At 46.5% G+C, this 20,242-nt stretch overlaps 1 protein-coding gene across 5 annotated transcripts in view; it reads right to left on the bottom strand.

Moving 5' to 3' along the window:
• The window catches only part of NRF1 (nuclear respiratory factor 1), a 51,016-nt gene that overhangs the window by 29,097 nt on the left and 1,677 nt on the right, over positions 1-20,242 (bottom strand). For all 5 annotated transcript variants that reach the window (XM_085314940.1, XM_085314936.1, XM_085314938.1 and 2 more), the window contains 7 exons: positions 18,931-19,045; positions 16,491-16,617; positions 15,470-15,610; positions 7,826-7,984; positions 6,589-6,786; positions 5,281-5,382; positions 2,073-2,230 (listed from right to left, as the gene is read on the bottom strand). In XM_085314940.1, the coding sequence (XP_085171066.1) occupies positions 2,073-2,230; positions 5,281-5,382; positions 6,589-6,786; positions 7,826-7,984; positions 15,470-15,610; positions 16,491-16,617; positions 18,931-19,045 (1,000 nt within the window). The remainder of the gene's footprint in view (positions 1-2,072; positions 2,231-5,280; positions 5,383-6,588; positions 6,787-7,825; positions 7,985-15,469; positions 15,611-16,490; positions 16,618-18,930; positions 19,046-20,242) is intronic.

Here is a 20,242-nt window from a genome sequence, read left to right as displayed (position 1 = left end):
ACATGCTGTTTGCAGAGCTACTGCTCTACATGGGACTTAGAGAGACTCCTCTGCTCTCTGTCAGCAGCCATCGAAGCACGAAAGAGAGATGGCAGCTTTGAGATAAATTAGGCATAAAGTTTCCAGAGCTCCTAAGAGCCATTAGCTCCCAAGGCCTGGTGTCTTGCTGAGATCTTCTTACAGGTAGGGGAAAGACTGCAGTCCGACTCCCACAACAGCTGAAGTCATGAGGAGCGTTCTGCGGTGAAGGAAGATGACACCTCCTCGCGCATGGAGGGCAGCTGCCTAGAAAGACGGGCATCTCTTCCCAGCCCTATCACAAGTCAGCAGGAAAAGAAAACTAGAGGGTGACAATGAGCCGGGAAATAAATCGGCTCCTATCACAGCTGGCTTCCCAACGCTTGCGCGAGCGGCTGTTTCCTCCTGGCTCACAACTAGCACTGAAGTCAGCACAGCTGCATTGCAGCACACCAACGAGCCCACCCAAGTACCAGCCCACCCAGCTGCCACCGTTGAGAAGTGACCTGTGCTGCTGCAGCACAAAACCAGCCAAGGCCCAACTGGGAAAACACAAGGTTCATCATTCCTACTGCAGTGCTGTTACCAACTTTGTGTTGCTCCTGAATTATGAAGCGCATTGGACAAACTTCTCATAGGGCTTTCCTGGGTTTAAACACAGCTGATCCTGTCTTGTGGCACAGCAATGACTAAACGATTTATTGAGGGTTCTTCCATTCATATTTTCTAGGAGACTCTTTGGCTCTAACAACAATTCTTTTAATAAGATAAGAAATTTCTTAAGTTAATGCAGGGAAAAGAACTGCTCACTGTGACCTTAAGGGCTAAAACTTGCGTGATGGCATGAAATAAAATCAAAGGCACACTAAAATTCTTTTCTGCAGCTCTGCACCTAGTTATTTTAGTTGTACTTTTTAAAACCTCCTAAAAAGATTAATTTTACTTTTACAGTGGAACTATTAGTAAAAAAGCCTACTCAATCAGCCATAGCTGAAAGGTAGGTACAGAAAAGAATATATCTAATGGACTTGATCACAAACACAAGCAGTTCTAGATTTGTTCTTGATTTACTTGCAATAGCAATTTGGAAGCAAGCTGTTCAATGTCCCCAGGATCAAGGTGGCCACTTCAGTAATTTGCTATCTGTCTATCATGAGGTCTTAGAGCTTTACTTTAACCACCACTGTGGACTTGGCTCTTGTCCTTTGCCATGACTGCTCAGCCAACAGCTGCAACAGAATTCCGTTTTGGATGAAGAAAATATTTTGCCAGCCCTCACCAACGTGAAACCTTCTAGGCTGCTGGGGCTGATCACACATTTCTTACTGTCCTTCTGGTGTCCCATGATGCAGCTGCAGTGTGCCATAACCATTTCCAGCTTTAAGGACAGCAGGTAAAGCTTAAGCAGCTCACTGGAGCTGAGCAAAGACACTGCTTCCAGCAGCATGGACCCATAGAGGATTGATTACACTGCAGCCCTCAGTAAATACTGAGTACCACCAAAAAAAAAAATCTAACAGAGCTCATTTCAAGATGAAGAGGAAGCATCACCTTGCAGCTCATTCAACATTTACACCAGAAACATATTTGGGAGAAACACCAGAAACTCTGGCCTTTGGGAGAGATTCTGATTGCTGAAGAGAGACTACACTGCCACATAAATGGGAAATTCAGCCTTAGCCTTTAATAAGGGACCGTTAACAATATTCAGGGAGAAAGAGACCAGTATATTTAAAAGGTGTTATTAGCACATCATGACTCTTGCTTGCTTAATGAGCTTCCTTCTGTAATTGGACACTTGCTCTACAAACGAGATCGCTAAAGGGTACAGTTACTATCCATTTCTTTCCAAACAGATTTCCATTTCAGTGTGCTTCTGTGGTTACAAAGGAATTCAAGAATGGTCCTGTAAACTCCTGGACACAGGGCGAACAAGGAATTCATTTTGGAAAAGCCTCCACTGGTATTGTGGACAATAGTCTTTGAGCCATTAGAGTATGACGCTGAAGAAAGTGCATGCACATGTGCTTCACATCTTCTCCATTCAGCCATACCTGTTGAGTGCCATAGTAACAGTTGCTCCTTGCTGCATCTCCTGCGACGCTGCCACCGCTGCTTCTGCCAATGATGCCACTGCCTGCGTGGCCTCTGATGCCTGCGTCGTCTGGATAGTCATCTCGCCCCCCTGTAGCGTTGCCCAGTTCTGCTCCACCTATTGGGGAAAACAACAACAACAACAGGCTCTGGGATAGGAAGTCACCTTGTGAATGGATGGTTGCTTCCTAAAATGAAGGAACCAGGTAGTTTCAAGATGTCTTTGTAGAATCCTGCATGTTCTCTGACTCTCCTCTGAGAGACTCCAATCAGAAAAAAGGGCACCAGGGGAAGAAGCTGGGGATCCACCAGAGAACATCTTTGGATCCTACAATTCTCTCTCAGCCATGAATTTCTAATCAGCCCACGATTCTAGGTGTTGTTCTCCACGTTTCATCTTCAAACAAGAACCTGTGTTTTCTCACATACGTGGAAGGCATTTCCCACGAATCTCTGAGGCATCTTATCCTCCTTCAAATCTCTCCTTTTCAGCCATGTCTAGCACAAGCCTAGGCAGTAGTTAGATTGTGGCTGTACCTAGATCACAATCTGTCAGTCTGGGCAGTTTATTAAGCAGTTGCACTTCTGTAAAGCCTGGAATTCTAGCACAGATCACTGGCCCACAAAGGGAAGCTGCATCTTGCCTCACTGTATCTACTTGTCTGCATCCATCTGCTGTCATTTTGGGGAACAGACTGTGTTCCCAGTTAGGGTTTATTTGTACAGCATCTGGCACAAAGCCATTTGAGTTCGTACCTGGAATTTCTTTCTGCTGCGCTAACTCAATTAATAAAAGAAAATTGTTTAAAAAAGTGCTCTATTCACATATTTTAGGCACTCTAAATTCCTTTACTTCAGACTTTTACATGGATAGGGCTCATAACACTTAAAGATCACCCAGCTCTGGTTTCTTATTTTCCACTTAATCCTTGCTTGTAGATTTGGGATTTCATAACTCATGAGACATTGAGTGTATGGTCAAAAAACCCACTAGGTTGCAAAATAAGAAGCACCATTGGATCAAACGACTAGAGAACTGGAGGATGAAGGGCCATCAACCAACAAATCCTACTGGTTGTTTTGCAGGAAGATCTTTTCTCCCCGTCTCTCTTCTCATTCCCATAAACATTACAGGCCACTCACCACCTTGTCAAGACTCTGGCACACACAAATAAGAAGATCCCCCAAAGTGATGGAAAAACTCCCTCAATTTGTTATAACAGAGAAAGCTAAATAGTCCATAGAAGCAAAGCTGGTTCAAGGCTCCTCACACAAGCAAAAGCTTAGCCTTCCCCAGCACTCTGATGTCCAAAGCAACTGCTTTATTTACTTGTACCCAGAGACGATCCTGGGCAGGAGGATCCAAAGCAGGAAGAAATAGTGAGATAGTACATTGAGAAAAGGAAAAAGGAAGCTGATCTTAGAGAAGACAACATTCTTCAGAAAAGATGCAATGAAGTTTGAGTGCCCACAGAAGAAGAAGAAATTGCAGATGGTAGAGATCTCAAGAGTCAGATCAAGCCTGGGGCACTCATGAGCCATGCTAAAACAGAACTGAAGCAAGCCTGAGCAGGGAAGCATTTCCCACTCTCATGCAGAGGGGCAAACAGACATACATTTTTTCAAATACATGGTAATACACATTTGAGTGATGAAGCAGATCTCCACTGTGACGTACACTGCCTTGCAAGCATGACTGAGTTGTGTCAGAAAAGGGAAGGAGTAGGGCTTGGAAAAGTGGCAATTATCCAATGCTTCTCCATACTGATGTGAAGGTTGTGCTGCTGAGATCCGAGATAGCATTTCTGCTCCGTGCTGCTCTCTGTCAGCATCGCTCGCTCAGAGCTAACCCAGATCTCTGCACAGCACTACGCTGCAGGACAAAAACGTACCCAGAGAGATTGCCAGCAGGATATGGATCTGATGGTACAGGGAGCTTTTACCCATTCACCAATGTATGTTTACTTTTATATCTTTATTTTGTCCAAGATATCACTTAGGCATTTCATTCAAATAAGAAATCAGGAAAATGCAGGCATCCAGTTCCTATTTGTGCCTTTGAAATTTTTCTTTCAGGTCGCAAGAGACAGAGCTGGTCTGCAGCCCCTCAAGGCAGCTCCGAAGTACTTCAAGGCCACAGCCCCAAACACCGGGCTGTGTTCCTTTGGTTCTCGGATAGAAATACAGTCTTGTGCTGAACAAAGCTGTTCTGCACTGCCACCTGTCGCCAGGAAAGCCCCATCTGCACAGAGCGGAGCAGCCAGACCTCGCCAGACGCTCCTCAGCCAGAAATTCAGTGTGTAGCAAAGCAGCAGAGAACTACCTGCAGTCTCACCAATTTAAAGGTGATCGTAGTGATGGGGTAAGAAAATCCCTTTAGCTATTTGTCTTTAAAAAACAAAACCCACTATATTTTGTTGCTTAATTAAAAAAGCAAACCAAAACAACTGTGAAAAGATGTATGAAAGCTTGAGTGTTTAGAGTTAAGAGTTTGAAATGGCATGATGAAGTCCTCAGCAGAAACAACTCTGCCGAGTTTTAAAGCTCTGGAAGAATAAAAGCAACAGTATGCTGTTCTACAGTATCTCTTACTATCTCTACACTTACGTGCATTTATACAGCTCTCTCCTGAATTCACTTGCAAACCTCTCTAAAAGCTACAGCAGAGAACCAGTCCCATTTTGTCCAGAGACAAGAGGCCAAGGAGTCAGGCAATTTGCCCACAGCCACACAGTAATTTTTGCTAACCACTAACTCAAAATATCCCAGACATCACTCCCAACACTGAATGACAAACCAGTGCTGAGGACCTAAACCAGCTATGAAATCCAGCTACCTAGTATGAGTACACCAATGTGTATTTTTGCAGCTCATTTAAGTCTCTGTATCTGCTACTGCAGAGCTCACAGAACAGGTAATCTATAGTAGATAACATAAAACTTATGAAGTTCAGCACTGAGGCTGAACTTCTGAGTCAAAACAACTACAGCTCTGCACTTTTTACTCCACAGTTTCATACAATGTTGTGTTCCCACTGACTGTGATTAACGCTGGAGTACCAAGGTTTGGTGTTTTATGTGACCACTTAATTGTAGAAAATTTAATTCTATTGAAGTTCAGACAGGACAATTCTGCTCTGCACACAATGAGCGCAACCCAGATCCTTACCTCTCCATCAGCCACTGCAGAGTAATTGACTTGTGCAACGGTAACTGTAGTAGGCAACTCTGAGGCATCAGCCAGCGTGGCAACTGTAGCACCAGTGCCAACCTACAAAAGTCAACAAAATGCAGCTGAATCCAGGAAAACGTCAGCAAAATTCAAGCAAAGGGATATGCAAATGCTTTCAGACTAAACGGTATTGTGCCTACAGAGAATAATAGTAAAGGGCAGAGCTCACAGAAAATACTGGGCTACCTAGAAGGGCCAAGGGAGGAAATCACACACTAGAGCAACATCAGTCTGTGGGAGCTCCCAGAGCAGACAAGGCCCAGGAATAGGTTGTGCACAGCCGTCACAAGTGCCATCTCCTACGCTCCATAGTAGATGTCAGACTCTCCTTGATTCTCCCAGTGTCTCAAACAGTAGCTGCAGGACACTGCTGCTGTTCCCAGGTGTAAGCATGGTGCTCAGGTGGAGCCAACACACTTGTCCCACCATCTGGAAGTTCTAAAAAACTCCTGAGCAGTCCTGGATCAGAATACTCTACATATCAGCCCTCACTTATAATGCCTGTTGCCTACCATTCACAGGGTCTCTCCTTTCCAGGTCCCTGAACTCCAGGGAAGTTTCAAGAGAGCAATTAAATGGTCTACATCCTGGGCTGCCAGAACGTGCCTCCCCATAGAGGGAATGGAGAGAAAAGTGCAGCAGCACTCAGCCACTGCCTGAACGCATACCCTTCTGCCCGAGTCCCCTACTGTAAATTGAAGCAAGATACACCACTTGCCTCTGGTGATATTATGAGGCTACAAACATACTTGTTGTGTAGTACCTCATGTGTAAGAGTAGGATCAGGGGTCACAGAAGTACCTAATGTCATAAATTAACATATGTTTCAAGTCATCAGCACTGTTAAAGACAGTCCCATCACCTGTCCTCTCATCACTCTGTCCCATTGCCACCACAGGTCTTGTGTGGTCACAACTGTGTTGTTCATTAAATGGGTTAGATAAACTCAGGTCAGATCCCTAAACTGCTTAATCAAGCAGCTGCAGAAATGCTTCTACTGTCACAAGGGAGGAAGCAACACAAGAGCAGCAGGTGGAAGTGGGAAGAGAGATGATGGGACTGCTTCTTTGGGCAGGATTACTGGCTTAAAGAGGCCATGGGTTATGACAGCAAGACAAAGACACAATTTTTGAAGCACAAGTTAAGCTACCAAAAGGAGTTTGCTCTAAACCACCTCCCAGACACTGGCAACTCACTCCTGAGTCAGCAGTGCTTGAAGAGTGAAATCTGCAGGGCTTCACTCACCTGGATGAGGGACACGGTGCCATCAGGGTTACTGAAGGTTTGTACCACTGTCTGTGATGGCACCAGGTGTGCTATACTATGTGTGGCTGTGGTCTGCTGTTGTGTCTGCTGATCCTCAAATGCATAAAGCAGGTCCTCACGCCCATGCTGCTTGTAGCAGTTCTTCACAATAGTCCGCAACGCTTGGGTCCATGACACCTACCAGTAAAAAAAAAAAAAAAAAAAAAAGAAGAAGAAGAAGAAGAAGAAGAAGAAAAGAGTTTTCTGAACCACTTCAGTGGTGCTGTGATTTGTATGCTTATCTTTCAGAGGTTTTGAGTCATTTTAAATAAATTCTTAATCAAAGTAACCCACCCTCAAACCTAATCCCCCTCTCCTCATCCCCCCACCCAGGACTCAAAATAACACCCCAGAACTCTACTGCATTTCTATATACTGTTACAGAACAAGCGTACCTGGCCAAGGGAAAGGGTAAGTTTTTCAATGAAATCTGTTTCTCAGGCTTCCAAAGAATTCTGATCAAGGGATTTGGGCTGACAACCAGAAAACTGCCCCTATCTAGGAAAGGCGCGACTGACACAGCACCATTTCCAGCCTTCCTAATCATTCCTCCCACCCAGTCAGAGGAACATCAGCTTGCAGAAGCATTGCCCCTTGTACATCCAGGTAGCCTTTTTTGATGATCTCCTTGTGACAGGTTGGTAGAAACATCACCTGCATAAGGGATTCCTTGCTGTGACTCCTACCCAAGACCTTTTCATCCGGTTGTCTCACTCCTTTTTTTCCTGGCTCCATTGCACATTATTGACTTCTTTCCTTTAAATGTAAAGATCCCTGCTGCTCAGAATGGTATCGTACCCTTCAAGGGCTTCACGAGGCCACGATGCAGGCTCTACAGAAAATGAGCTGCATACTTGGAGAATAGGCTGGCCTTAGGCTAGTTCAGTTGCTTTATAAGGCCACAGAGATGAGCAGCTCATGCAGCTACTGAAAAGGACACCACTGCAGAAAGATGTGGTTCAAATACGTGCTCATCACACAACACAGACAGGGAATGGAGCAGATTGAAGGTTAGGCCTCTCATCTCATTGCTCTCCAATACTGAATCTCTGACATGAAGTCAAGGAAGGGCCAATGCAGTAGGTTCCTCTGTCACTCAAGGGGAAAGCTACTCCCACAAAAACTGCTCCCAAGCCCCTGTGCTCAATTTGAAGGCAGACAGACATACAAAACACACCCGCTGCTTCTGTTCCTCCGTGCGGACATCACTGCGAACGTTGGCCCATGGAATATCCTCAGGCCACCAGATGGGCTTGCAGCTCTCCTTGCCCCAGCCTGGCTTCCCGCGACCTGTGGAGTACTTCAGCATTTCAGGGATGAATGCTCGCAGCTGTGCCTGGAAGAAACAGCATTAGAGGGTTGAGGAGATTTACGAACCCACATCTCTGGTGGTTTTGAGATCCATATTACACAGTAACTGCATTTCATTTCCATCCTGTTGGAACCACCAACTGGAAGATGCCTGAGCATCTGAAAAAGATGAATAAATACTTTGCCATCATCTCCTAAGACTCATCTGAGAATAGCTTAACAGCATGTGGAAGAGTAAAAACAAAATTAACTCAAGAAATTAGAATGATAAGGCATGAACACACTCTATATTAATACATTTTATGGTTCAAACACTATCATGAAGAAAGCCAACCAATCTGAAGGGAAAAAAAATCAGAAAAGAAAAATATATCAGAAAAATGTCAGAAAAAAATTCACTCTGAAAGTCTGCACAGCCACAGGAACCCAGATGTGAGTTGATGGGACATTTTACAGAGATGTTGCAAAGAGGACAGGGTTTCAGTGAGCCACTCTAACTTAGAAACACACACACACACACACACACACGTCTACCTCCCCATCCCTGTACCTACAAAACATAACACTCACTGGACTAATTTTCTGAAACTTTGTTTTCTTTGGCAAAAGAGTGAGGACAGCTTTCAACCTCATTATGCTTTTTCCTAGCACCCAGAAAAAGTGACTGTTTTTACCATCAAGAGACAATGCCTTAAAAGCAGAGACCGGCAACGCAAACGAAGCAGGCATGTCACCATGGGCAAGTAATATCCTGAGCATTAACAAAGGGAATATAAAACTCAAAAAGGGGCTTATAAAGCTCTTGTTATTTGTACTGAGCACTGCCTGGAGTCTCAAGAAAAGGCTGCCTGAGCTTAAGCAGGCTCTGCGGGAACAGAGAAGCAGTGCTCACGGCCAGGTACGTCAAAGAACAGCACATCCTAGCTTCGATGGTGAGTTACTCGAGCTCTGCTTCGCTGGTGTGACAGCACCATGAGGAGCCCCTGGGCCACCTGCTTGTTCAGGGCTGGAGAGCACAGCCATGGACTAGCATCGATGGGGCCAGCACAGCCTGCTGCCACTGCCACAACGGCAGTCCCAGCCAGCAGAGACCCTGGTCAGCTCAGGGAGGACTTCTCACACATTCCTGATCCTCTGGCACACCTGTGCATTTTCCTTGCAACGCATTCCTGCTTGAACGACATCCCAGTCCCAATCTGGATACTATGTACATTCAGCCCAACGGTAAATCAACAGATTTACAAGTTCCCTTTTCTCTGTTATCTTAGGCACTGCGTACTAAAGTTCCTTATAACATCTTCTGTCACATAGAGGGTCAGAGGAATATTTCCAAAGGGTAGGAAAGTGCAGACTCTCTCTGTGGTCTTTGCAGAAAGCCTAGAGCTCCTCAGCACACTGCTAAAAGCATCAGGGCTGGCAGCTGTTTGTGCAGAAGCAGGACTGGTCCGCAAAGGCAGAAGCCCAGCGGTATGATGTGACATGGGCCCTAGTCTATGCAAAAAGAAAAATCAAAGAGTATTTTAATACAGAAAACAACTTTCTTCGTACACATGATTTACTCCATTGCATAGGCTGCAGCAGTACCTAGGGCCTTTGAAGGCAATCAAAATCCAATGTACTTGTGGGTCCACACACAATTTGCCTGCAGTGAGCTTTGGAAGAAACTCCTGCTCAGAGCATCAGCTGAAATTCAGTTCCTCCAGCTCCACCGAGCTAACAGCAAGGCCAGGAACAGGCCAAAAATCAACTGGAAAAGGAGCAGCTCCTCCAGCATGATCCCCACTACTCTGAGCACATACTGAACCATCTCAGAGAAACCAAAATCCCCATTTATAACTCAGGGCAATAATCAATCTTACCTGCACTCTATTGCACCCTCCGTCAGAAGACTAGAAGGGGAAAGTTCCCTAACAGAAACCAAGGCACAGAAAATCCACCTGCTTGCCCACGCTCACACACAGGCATCATCAAGCACTCTGGTGTCTTTTTTTTCAGACCAAGCCAAGTCTACCTATGACACTGCTTCCCCATCCATACCATAGGGTCAACAGCTGCTCTGATACGCCTTGGGATCCCAGGTCGAGGGCTCATTTAGCCAGTCAAATACACCTGCTAACAGTATTGAGTTGCCTGGTGCAAAAACAGTTAAAAGCTCCTTCCCAGAATTGCTATCTGCAAGCCATGCTCCTTGCTACCAGATGGATTAATTACTGGTCCTGGGGAGTTCAGCAGCTCAAGCTACTCGAGGCGCTTGTTAAGGAGCGTTTGTCTTTAATCCGCCAGGGAGACAATCAACAGCAGCATTACAACCTGCTCCAGCGCGAGGACTTTGCTAATTAGCGTCATAACGAGACCACAGCCGGGCAGCTCACACAGGTCTCACGCAGGCTACGCACGGAGACAACGACCCTGCAGCTCTCAGAGGAGCGTGGCTGGGAAGAAACCAGTGCTATCGCTACGTCTCTGAGTCTCACACGTTCTCCTAACTCCATCCGAGAACCACCCCAAAAAATCAAATTGCTGCTAAAAAGGCCAAGAGCCCACTCCAGTTTCCACTGTCATCAGCTCTGGGAAGAGCTTATGTGAGCTCTAATGTGGCGGGCGTGAGAGTTGTAAGAAATATTTCTTTGAAACCTTTGGTTTCAAGTCCAAGTGCCTTCTAAAGATTAGCATTAGCCTTAGAGGTAATTAAGCAATCCTGATTCTGCGATCTGCAGTGGCCCAAAGCACAGAAAACTGCACTCGCGCTGGGGACAAGCAGCCCTGTGTGAGGAGCACCCAGCAAGGGTCAGGCCTTAACATTTATGCCCTGCTAAGGAAAGGGATTTCTGCAGCACAGCCCAACTGGTAACGGGGAACTGCTGCCCTGTCCCGCAGCTCAGCGTTGGGGTTCTCCAAAAGGCAGCACCACGGAAGAGCAAAGTCGAGGCCACGCCGGGCCTCAGCCACACTTGCAAGCGGAAGCAGAACAGCGACTGCAGAAAAGCACTCAGGGATTTTGTTCACTGGCCCTTCTTTTTGCAGCAGCCAATTTTGGACTAAATGTTCGAACTAAAGAAAAAAACCCTTTCAATTAATGTTTAAATATTCAGATTAAAAAGCAAGGCTGTCAAGTGAGCAGCAAAGTTATCACCCTGAATTTCTGTTACGAAAGCTTGCACAGCCCTGATTGAACCCTGCTAGGCGTTGCTGTCGGCAGGGTGGGATGAGAGAGGGTTTCCAGTGTAATAAATTCACTAAAGCAAAAGTGATCCCGAGGGTCAGGCTAGCTGCCCTCAGCACCCAGCCAGCCCAGCAGCTTAAGCCTCCTTGCCACAGGAACCCACTCCAAAACTAACAACCCAGTCAGCACCACGAGCAGGAGGTCCCGCAGGGCACTTGCTGCCCCAGAGAGGATTGCTCGGACCGTCGAGCACCCCAGCTGCGGAGCAAAGGCTGGGTTACGGGACAGGTCACCTGCCAAGCCAGTGCTGTCAGACCCCCTGCGTACGCCTGCTGCTCTTCCTGCACAGAAGTGTCTGATCATCATTCTACACTTTATGCAAATCTTTCTTCTCTTCCACCCTGAAACTGGTAAAAAAATAAAATAAATAAATAAGAATTCCTGACTCATTATGTTTCTGAGGGACATGTCTGGGGACTAGGCTGCATCTCCTGGGATCACCAGCTCTGGCTAAAAGTTTGGAAATCCAAATGCTGGACTCAACTACCCGTTCCACAGTTCGCCCTGGAAATCAGGCACAATGCAAGCTCCGAAATCAAAGGCTGCAAAAGCAGCAGCCACCTGCAAGGCACGGTTAGAAGCACGCACCCCTCTTGGTCCTGTGCCAGCACCCGCGGGACCAGCTGCCCTTTCCACTCCGCTAAGCGGCCGCCCAGCGCCGGGGCCCGGATTCCTCCCTCGCTCCGGGGCGGCCGCGCTGCAGGACGCCCCCTCGGCCGCGTGCCGGGTGGGAGCACCGTCCAGCCTGCGTCCGGGCACTGCCGGCTGGCGCTGCCCCTCTGCGAAGACAATCGGAGAGTATCACACCAAATTTAGGACAAACGACCTGTTCAGAAAAGGACAAACAACTTCCAGTGACCTCAGTGAGAGCTGAGCGAAGTACCGGCCTCAGCATTCGCCAGCCTCCCTCCTTAACGAGACCAGCGAGCAACGAAGAGCGGGTTCACGGACAAAATCAGCTCTGACGTGTCGTGGCAAACTAGCCCGAGTCTACAAAGCAAAGCAAATGCAAAGAACTGTATCTGACATTCTGGGAATCAAGATTCCTGCAGCAAATGGGGGCATCTCTAGCTACGCAACAGGTTGCAGCGATTTTGGAGTCAGCATTATCGGCCGCTCTTTCAAATAGTTGCGCGGCAGAGAAATGACCGCTTCGTTGCTTCGCCTCATTCAGCAGATCTGTGCTTTGTTTCTATTTAAAAAGCTTGTCCCTGAGTCTGGCAAAGACTGTACAGTCATAGGAGCTGGACTCTCTCAGCAACAAAATTGTCACCTAAGTTCCACCCTCTTTACTCCTTGAAAATTTTACAGGGAGGAAGACCTGCTGGGTTGTGGAAATCCACCCAAGAGTTTGCAGTCCTGCCAAATGAATGTAATGTTTAATCCTCAAATGGCCTGCAGCCATCCAAGGATCTCAAAGCTTTTAATAACATTTACAAAAAGCCACCTCTATAGCATACACAGGGAAACTGAGGCAACGCAGTGCTGGCTGTAGTCCCAGAGGCAAAGGAGAACAGCTAAACGTCAGCAACAGCCCGCAGCAGGCACCCACCCTGCACAGTGGCTCTGCTAAGCGGAGAAAGGGACAGGTTACCAAACGGGGCACAAAAGCACGGAGTCTGTCCACAGCTTCAGAGAAACCTTCTTCACCAGCTGTTTTCAGTTACCCCATCGCCCCACGCAGATGCATGGCCCTCCTGAGAAGATGCTGCTTTAGCACAGTGCACCATGGAAGGAGAGGCTCTGAGCTGCTGTGCTGTTGCAGCAGCAGTTTGCACACTTGTTCATCAAAGTTCAGAGCCGAACACGGAGGAAAAAATCATTCCTCATTTAACAGAGCTGCAAGAAGCCTGGGAATGCAGGAGGGTTGTGCATGGGACTGGCTGGCAAAGCCCCGGTGCTCCAGGTCAGTAGTCTTCCTTCGCTTAGCGGTGACCTCCTCGAGATCCCAGCTGGCATCTGGGTCCTCACTATTCCGGGTGCCGCACAAAGACGGTCAGTTCTTTGGGGGAAGCGAGCTATTTAACTTGTGTCATGCATATTCTCCATCCTACAGCAGTCTACCCCAAACAGAGGGAGACTAGATTCAGCTTCTGTAAGGGATCTTGCATCTTCCATCACAGCAACAGGAAAGAGCCCTTGCCAGCAGTGCAGAACAAGCACCTAGGACTGAAGAACTGCCTCCCACATGGAAACACAGAGCAATCAAATCTAAGGCCAAATCTTTCTACAAGATTCACTGAAGACCAAGGCCATGTCAGGTCTAGAAGGGAAAGACCACCGGTTTTCTTTTTAAATTAAGATGAAAAAATTTTGAATTTTATTCATATAATTTAAGAGTGGAGTTTGTATAGCCATATCTGGAGGGGAAGTAGGAAACACCAAAGCAATCCTTGATGTTAAAATATTTAATTTCCATCTCTATCACCAAAACTAAACAATATGCATTATAAAACCAGTTGAAAGCTTCTCTGGAGTGAGAGATTGTCACTTTTATTGCTGTTTTGACAGCATATGCAACATTAACAGCCAAACAGCTGACAGATCTTTTTATTGGCATTTTTATACATGTGCACATATTCTGTGCATTCCAACCAAAGAAGCTTCTCAGATATGTCGCTGTGCTGCAACCACCTCATATCCTGGATCTTATCCATCCAGCTTCACTTCTAGTCTCTCCTTTCTTCACACCACTCTGCTAGCAACAGCACTTTTTCTTTGTTCCTTCCTCAGAGCCCACATGTATCTTCTATTTCATTACTCATATCATACTCTCTTTCCCCCTGTTTTAAGTTCTGGGCACTTCTTTTTCTTTTACTTAGGCTTAATTACTACAATGATGAGGCCATACAGAAATTGGATACCCCAAGAATTTTGTTTGCTAATATGAGTAACAGAACTCAGAGCTCTCCCTCTGCACCCATGAACACTTGGTGGTCTTTCATTTTACTCTGAAGTACTTTGGGAAACTTCTAACAAGTCAAAACAAGCAGCTCTCCTCTGAGGCCAACTGCAGATACCACCTTCCACAGAGGCCTACAAAACTAGCAACTACGTTTTGCCTTGAGTTGTCATGGATTAAAAATAGGATCTGTTATACCTCAGATAAGGTGCAGTAGATATCTTTGTAAAATTGTATTAGAAGTGTGAGCTTATCTGATTATACCTAAGTGTGGGAACGGGCGTTTTGACCAGAATGTGGTCTTTCTGTAGAGCACATTGGAAAGTAGCACATCTTTGTTCTATCACAGCACCTCTGTATATGCTGTCCAAAGCCCCCTGACCTTTCCATCTTGATGCTCCCTTGTCACGTGAAGAACCTGGCTTTCAGCATTTGAAGCGTGTTCTGGTGCATCACACTGAGTACCCAGAGCCTCTTGCATAGCACACCTGCCCACGTTCAGGTTCTGCACATCAGGGATGATTTCCCTACAGCTGATTCCTCCCATGCCAGGAATCTTCTCTCAGGGGCCTTCTCCCCTTTCCCCTAGCAATAAGGAGGTATCACACCAGCAAAGGGCTGGGCCTGGAAAGAACAGGAGTCCTCTGCTTCCCTAAGCTAGATGACTCTCTGTCTCCATCAGATGCAACTCACTCAACCCCTATTCCCAAAGTGGGAAAGCAGGGTTTGAGCTGGACTTAAACAACTGGTGCAGAGAGGAGCTTGCCAATCTACATCAGAGAGAGGGGGACGGAACAAACTGAGCATACAAGAAAAGTCCAAGGAGGACAAACCAAAATGGTACTCCACAGGAGACAGAATCACAGAATAGTTGAGGTTGGAAGGGACCTCTGGAGATCATCTAGCTCAACCTCCCTGCTCAAGCAGGGTCATCTAGAGTATGTTAGACAAGATTGCGTCAGGCAGGTTTTAAATATCTCCAGAGAAGGAGACTTCACAACCCCTCTAGGCAACTGGTTCCAGTGCTTCTGGACCTCAGTGCCTGAAAATCACTGCCAAGTGCAGGCCAAATAGCTTCTCTGTTCATAATTCATGGGAGGTGACAAAAACAGCTCGAAGGGGAATGTCCCTGGCAGCCTGAACTCTAGTCCTCAATGACATATCTACAGTTTCATGTAGAAAGTAAGTACCAATGACAAAGCTTCACATCTAACTACTACCTGAGCTCCTACAGTCCCACGGAACTTTTCTCCCATGGGGAAAAAAAAAAAATGGAGAGATCAAATGCAACTGCTGGAGATGTAAACAGCAGCTCTAGTGAAAATACCAGGATGCCAAATCACTTCTTCAGTTCTTCCAAGTTTCTGTCATGTCTGGTTGCTTACCTGGGTCATCTTGTCCACTGAGACAGGAATGCCGTCAATGGTGAGGGGCGGTAGCTCCGAGTTAACCTCCTGAGGTGCAGGGGCGTGCTCTGCTAGCGCGGACTCCAGGTCTTCCAGAATCATGCTCTTGTACTTGCGTACCTGTGGGGATTCGTTAAAATCAGGTAAACAAGGTAAGGGGCACCAGGAGAGGTAAGGGTGCTAAGTAACAGGAGGCAGGGCCAGCCTCCTTCCCCAAGGTGCTGCAGAACAGAAGGAGCAAACAATGCCAATCTGGTAAGTAAAAATACCCAGTGGCCCTGAAGACTTGGCTGCATCAAAGAGCTGGTGATGAAATATCGCGTAACACTGGCAAGTGGAAGTATTTATGAGATTTAGAAAAAAGTTTGGGAGCAAGACTCCTCACAGTCAGGAACTGCTCCATTTTCTGTTAGTCTACGGCAAGGTGCAAGCACTGACAGCAGAGCTGATTTCAAACACATCATTACTACCTGCCCCCACTGAATTCAGTTGTTCTCCTGTAATCTCCAGCGGAGAGGGGGCTGCCCATAACACACCTTGCACAGGACTAAGCCTTGGAGAAGCTTAAGCTGCAGTCTAGATTAGCATGACACAGCTGGCCCGAAGCTGGCTACCAGGAGCACGGCCCACCAGTTCTTTCTTTCTTCCTCTAGCTACTAAGACTGACAAGGAAGGACCCACATCCTAAGCATTAACATGCTCAAATGTAGCTACTCCAGGGTGAAGGCACCATGCAGACACCCACTCAACTTCCAGTTCAGAAGGAGTGGAAGGGGAAATTTCAGTCATGGATATTCAACTCCGGTGAGATGCGCTAAGTAGTTGATATTTATGCAACGACGACAGGTCCAGATTTATGACCATACAATCTGAACTCTTATTTCTAGGGCTTTAAATGTGACATTTAGATAGCTACCAGGCTTGCACAACTGCCTTGAGCCATAAAGAAACCTGCAGAAAGGATGACAATTTTATTGTATTTTTTCACAAAGATACCTACCACATTTTCCAAGGGTGCAGCACCAAATACTTTAAACACAGGATTGGGCTTGGAGGGGGAGATGCAAAGAACGATGGCTTGTTGCCCCACTCTGGTGGTGTACTCGTCCAGCGTGGCTCGGAGCTTCCTGAAACAGGCGCAAAACAGTTGATATGCCCAGTCCAAATGCAACCGTTTGCATTATAAACTCCTTTTCCTAATGCTACTCATTCACAAACCAGGTGAGAAAAGCAGCCCCAGTCAGTCAGATCAGCCACATACTGATTCCTCCGCTCCCGCAAGCCTGCTGTGCTCCCTTCAGTCATACAGCAGCTCAGATATCAATTATTTCCACTCTCCTCCATTTTTTCCATTAATGTAAAAAGTAAAGGGAAAGCAACTTAGCAGCAAAACTAAGGATGGCAAGGGCCTGCCATATCTGCTCAGTCACTGACCAAGTATATCAGGGATAGAAAACTTCTAAGGTAGAGAACTCAAAATGTTTCAACAAAAGAGGACTTCAATCACAAGCTATTTTATATTCAGCCTCAGAGGAATACAATGCAATTCTCTAGTACCACAGTCCTACTCAAACCAGAATGGTAAGCATTCAGCTGACAACTACATGCCGGGCAAGAACAAGCAATATTGCAACAGCTAACTGCAGGAGACTCGTGTCTTCAGACACCTGCTACATCAGCAGATCCCTTTGGGATGATCTCTCCATAGGAAGAAGCATCACATCCTTTCCTCCTCTTATTAACTTTTAAACAATGCAAGAGAATGTGTCAGAAACTTTGACAGATATTCATAAAGCAAGAGCAAAGCAGAGGCAATCACTACAGAACTTCAGCATTGTCATGAGGTGACAATTTACAAGTTATACCGGTCATTTCAGAACCTCCTGGGAACAGCAGACACTTTGCTAAAAGGCACCAACACCACCATCAGCTATGCGAAGATCTCAGAATCAGAAATTTTCACTTCCCATTTGATTCACAGTAGTGTAAATATCAAACACAAACATTTTAAAGTGATCAGAGTGCACAAAAATGATGCATTTGTCTGTATTTAACAAGTCACCTGTAAGTGCATGAAAGGAGAAGAAACAGTTCCTTTACAGAGGAGTTTCTTTAAAAATATATTGGCTACACTTCAAAAGAAAACAAAATCTAATTTTCAGATACACCTCAATAAACACGGCTGGATCAGCAGCATTGGGGAAGGAGGGAAAAACAGAGTGGACCTTTAAAAGAGGGAATCCACTCCTGGTAAATATTTAACACTAATTCCGCTATATTTCTTTTCAGCTTGATCACGGGCAAAGGCTATTTTATGACTCAGCAGGATGAGTAAGCGGAATATAACGAAACCAACTTTGTTTCTCAACAACTTTACAAGAGTTATAACAGGAGAGAAGAAAAAGCCAGAAAGTAACAGAGGGATGACAGAACTTCAAACTTTTCCGAGATCAGAGAATCATAGCATGGTAAGGTTGGAAATGACCTCTAGAGATCATCTAGTCCACCCCTCAGGATAGCCCCGTACAGGGATTGAACCCATGACCTTGGCATTAGCAGCACCACACTCTAACTTAATTAAAATCAAAACGCTTTGAAAAACAAAAATTGCCTTGTTCCAAAGCCTTCTAAATGGGATGAGCCAATATTTAGAAACGTTTCAGGAAGACACAACTGCAGATGATTTTCATAGGCTTGTGCAGTCTGTGCAGACTTGTCAGCACCCATGTTCCTATCTAGCCATCAGATGGGCAGAAACTCCAGAGCAGTTGTAGTGCAATGCCTGCTCAAGGGCTAAATAAGTTTGCTGACCACAGGCCGAAAGGTTCTGTTTTTTCTGAAGCTAGAGAAGATCTGGTTCAGCATGGACAGGCATTTCCCCTCACTGCTTCCTCCCCTGTGTACTACGGGCTGGGTCACTCTTCAGCATGGACTTTGTGCAGCCACGACAGGCTCTCCTGGCAAAGGGAACTCAGATATACACCACCTTTATTCACATCTTGGGGAACGACTCAGAAAGATCATAACGCAAAAAAGACATTCTTCACTAGGGAGGTATGTCCTCTGTGCCACGCCAGAACTGAGACATGGCTGTAGTTCCAGATTCTCAGGATAGCTGTTGTTAAAGCCACTAAGACTATCTCATAAGGGGAGGTTACCATGACAGACCTGACTTGTGACCAGTTGGATTAAAACAGAAAGGCGTATTCCACCAGAATGGTCTTGTCAGTCCAGTGGTCACAATACCACATTAAAGATGAGTATTTGATCTGCAATTTGATCCCTTTCTGCATATTAAAATACTGATCTTTGGTTCCAGATGATGCCATAAAAGCCCCGATCTGAGCAATGTCTGGACAGCACATGGTCCCATCATGAATGGCACTGGAAAACTACGAGGTCACAGGCCAAGGTGGTGGCGTGCAGGCAGGAGTCCTTACCGTAGCAAACGCGTCTGCTGCCTCTTGCGGATCGACGGGTTGGATTCAAAAACGTGTGGTCGCTTTCGTTTTTTACCCGTTGCCACAGCAGCAGCTGCTGCCATTCCCACAGGGCCTGGAACCAAAGCACAACAGGTGATTCAGCGCACAGCTCAGGAAGTGGCCGGAAAGGACTTCACCACTGCCTCCGGGACGGTCCCGAGGCTCAGCTCAGAGGCCTCCCCACCAGCCCAGAGTAACTCGAGTTCCCTGCCGAACTCCCTCCTCTCCAGGACTAGGGAAGCATATCAAAAGGTCCATTATCCGGACCGAGAAGCCTAGGGTCTGTCTCAGGTGAAAGTCACATGTTTCACTCCAAAGTTCTCCTCATAATCACATAATTATATATTTGGAGCTGCCTGTATTTGCAACACCTCAGAAAACTCCCAAGTGCTCCAAGAGTTGAAATAACAGACAGCAATGTAGGAGATTCTGGCAGCAGGGGGAAAGAGTTGAGGTACAGAAGGATGAATCCTGCTCAGACACTTCAACTCCAGCCTTAGGAGCCCAAGTTTCTCTCCAGGGATTAATGACCAGCTCTGACAGGAAAGGAACTGTAAAGCCAGAAAAACAACAAGCAGTAGCTGTTAACCCCAGGAAACATCCCGCACTGAGACTGTCACTGGGCAAGAAAACAGAAAGTCAAACACTTCTCCTTGTAGGGTGATGCAGTCACCATATATATATATATATATAGATATATGTATATGCACGCACACACATACATATATATGTATACATACATACTTATATATATATATATATATATATATATATATATTCAGGTAACTGAGACTCTCCCTATGGGAGACAGCGTTTTATTCCTTGGTGAACCCCGTGATGTGTGGTTGGCTGTACTTCTGCCAGCGACCTCCAGAAATGAGTACGGGGTTGGAGTCAGGAGCCCTGGTCTCTAACGTCTAACGCCGGCCTGTGGCCCTGCCCGTGACCCCAGGAGGAGCTGTCGAGCTTCGTTTCCCCGTACGTCAAAGGAGATGGACCACATCGGGCGTCGCACAAGCACTGTATCGCCGTGTTTGAGGAAAATACTGCTGCCGGGTCAGGAAGGCCTAAGCTACTGCTTGTTGGGAGCTCACAGCAACGTAGTGTCATGTCTTTTCTCTAGGCAGCTGCTCCTGGAGATGGGATGTGATGCTGGGCAGACAACTGGGCGCCGGGGCTGCGGCGGCGCTGCCGCCCGCTGCTCGCTGCGGGAACTGCAGCCGCGCCGCCCGGCCCGGCCCGGCGGCTGCCTCCGCCTGGCTGGGCTCAG

This window comes from Rhea americana, unplaced genomic scaffold (assembly GCF_003343005.1).
Source record: "Rhea americana isolate MKP2758 unplaced genomic scaffold, rheAme1 scaffold_416, whole genome shotgun sequence".
NCBI lineage: Eukaryota > Metazoa > Chordata > Aves > Rheiformes > Rheidae > Rhea > Rhea americana.
Note: the sequence above shows the minus strand (reverse complement) of the source record. Positions and strands in the feature narration are given on the sequence as shown.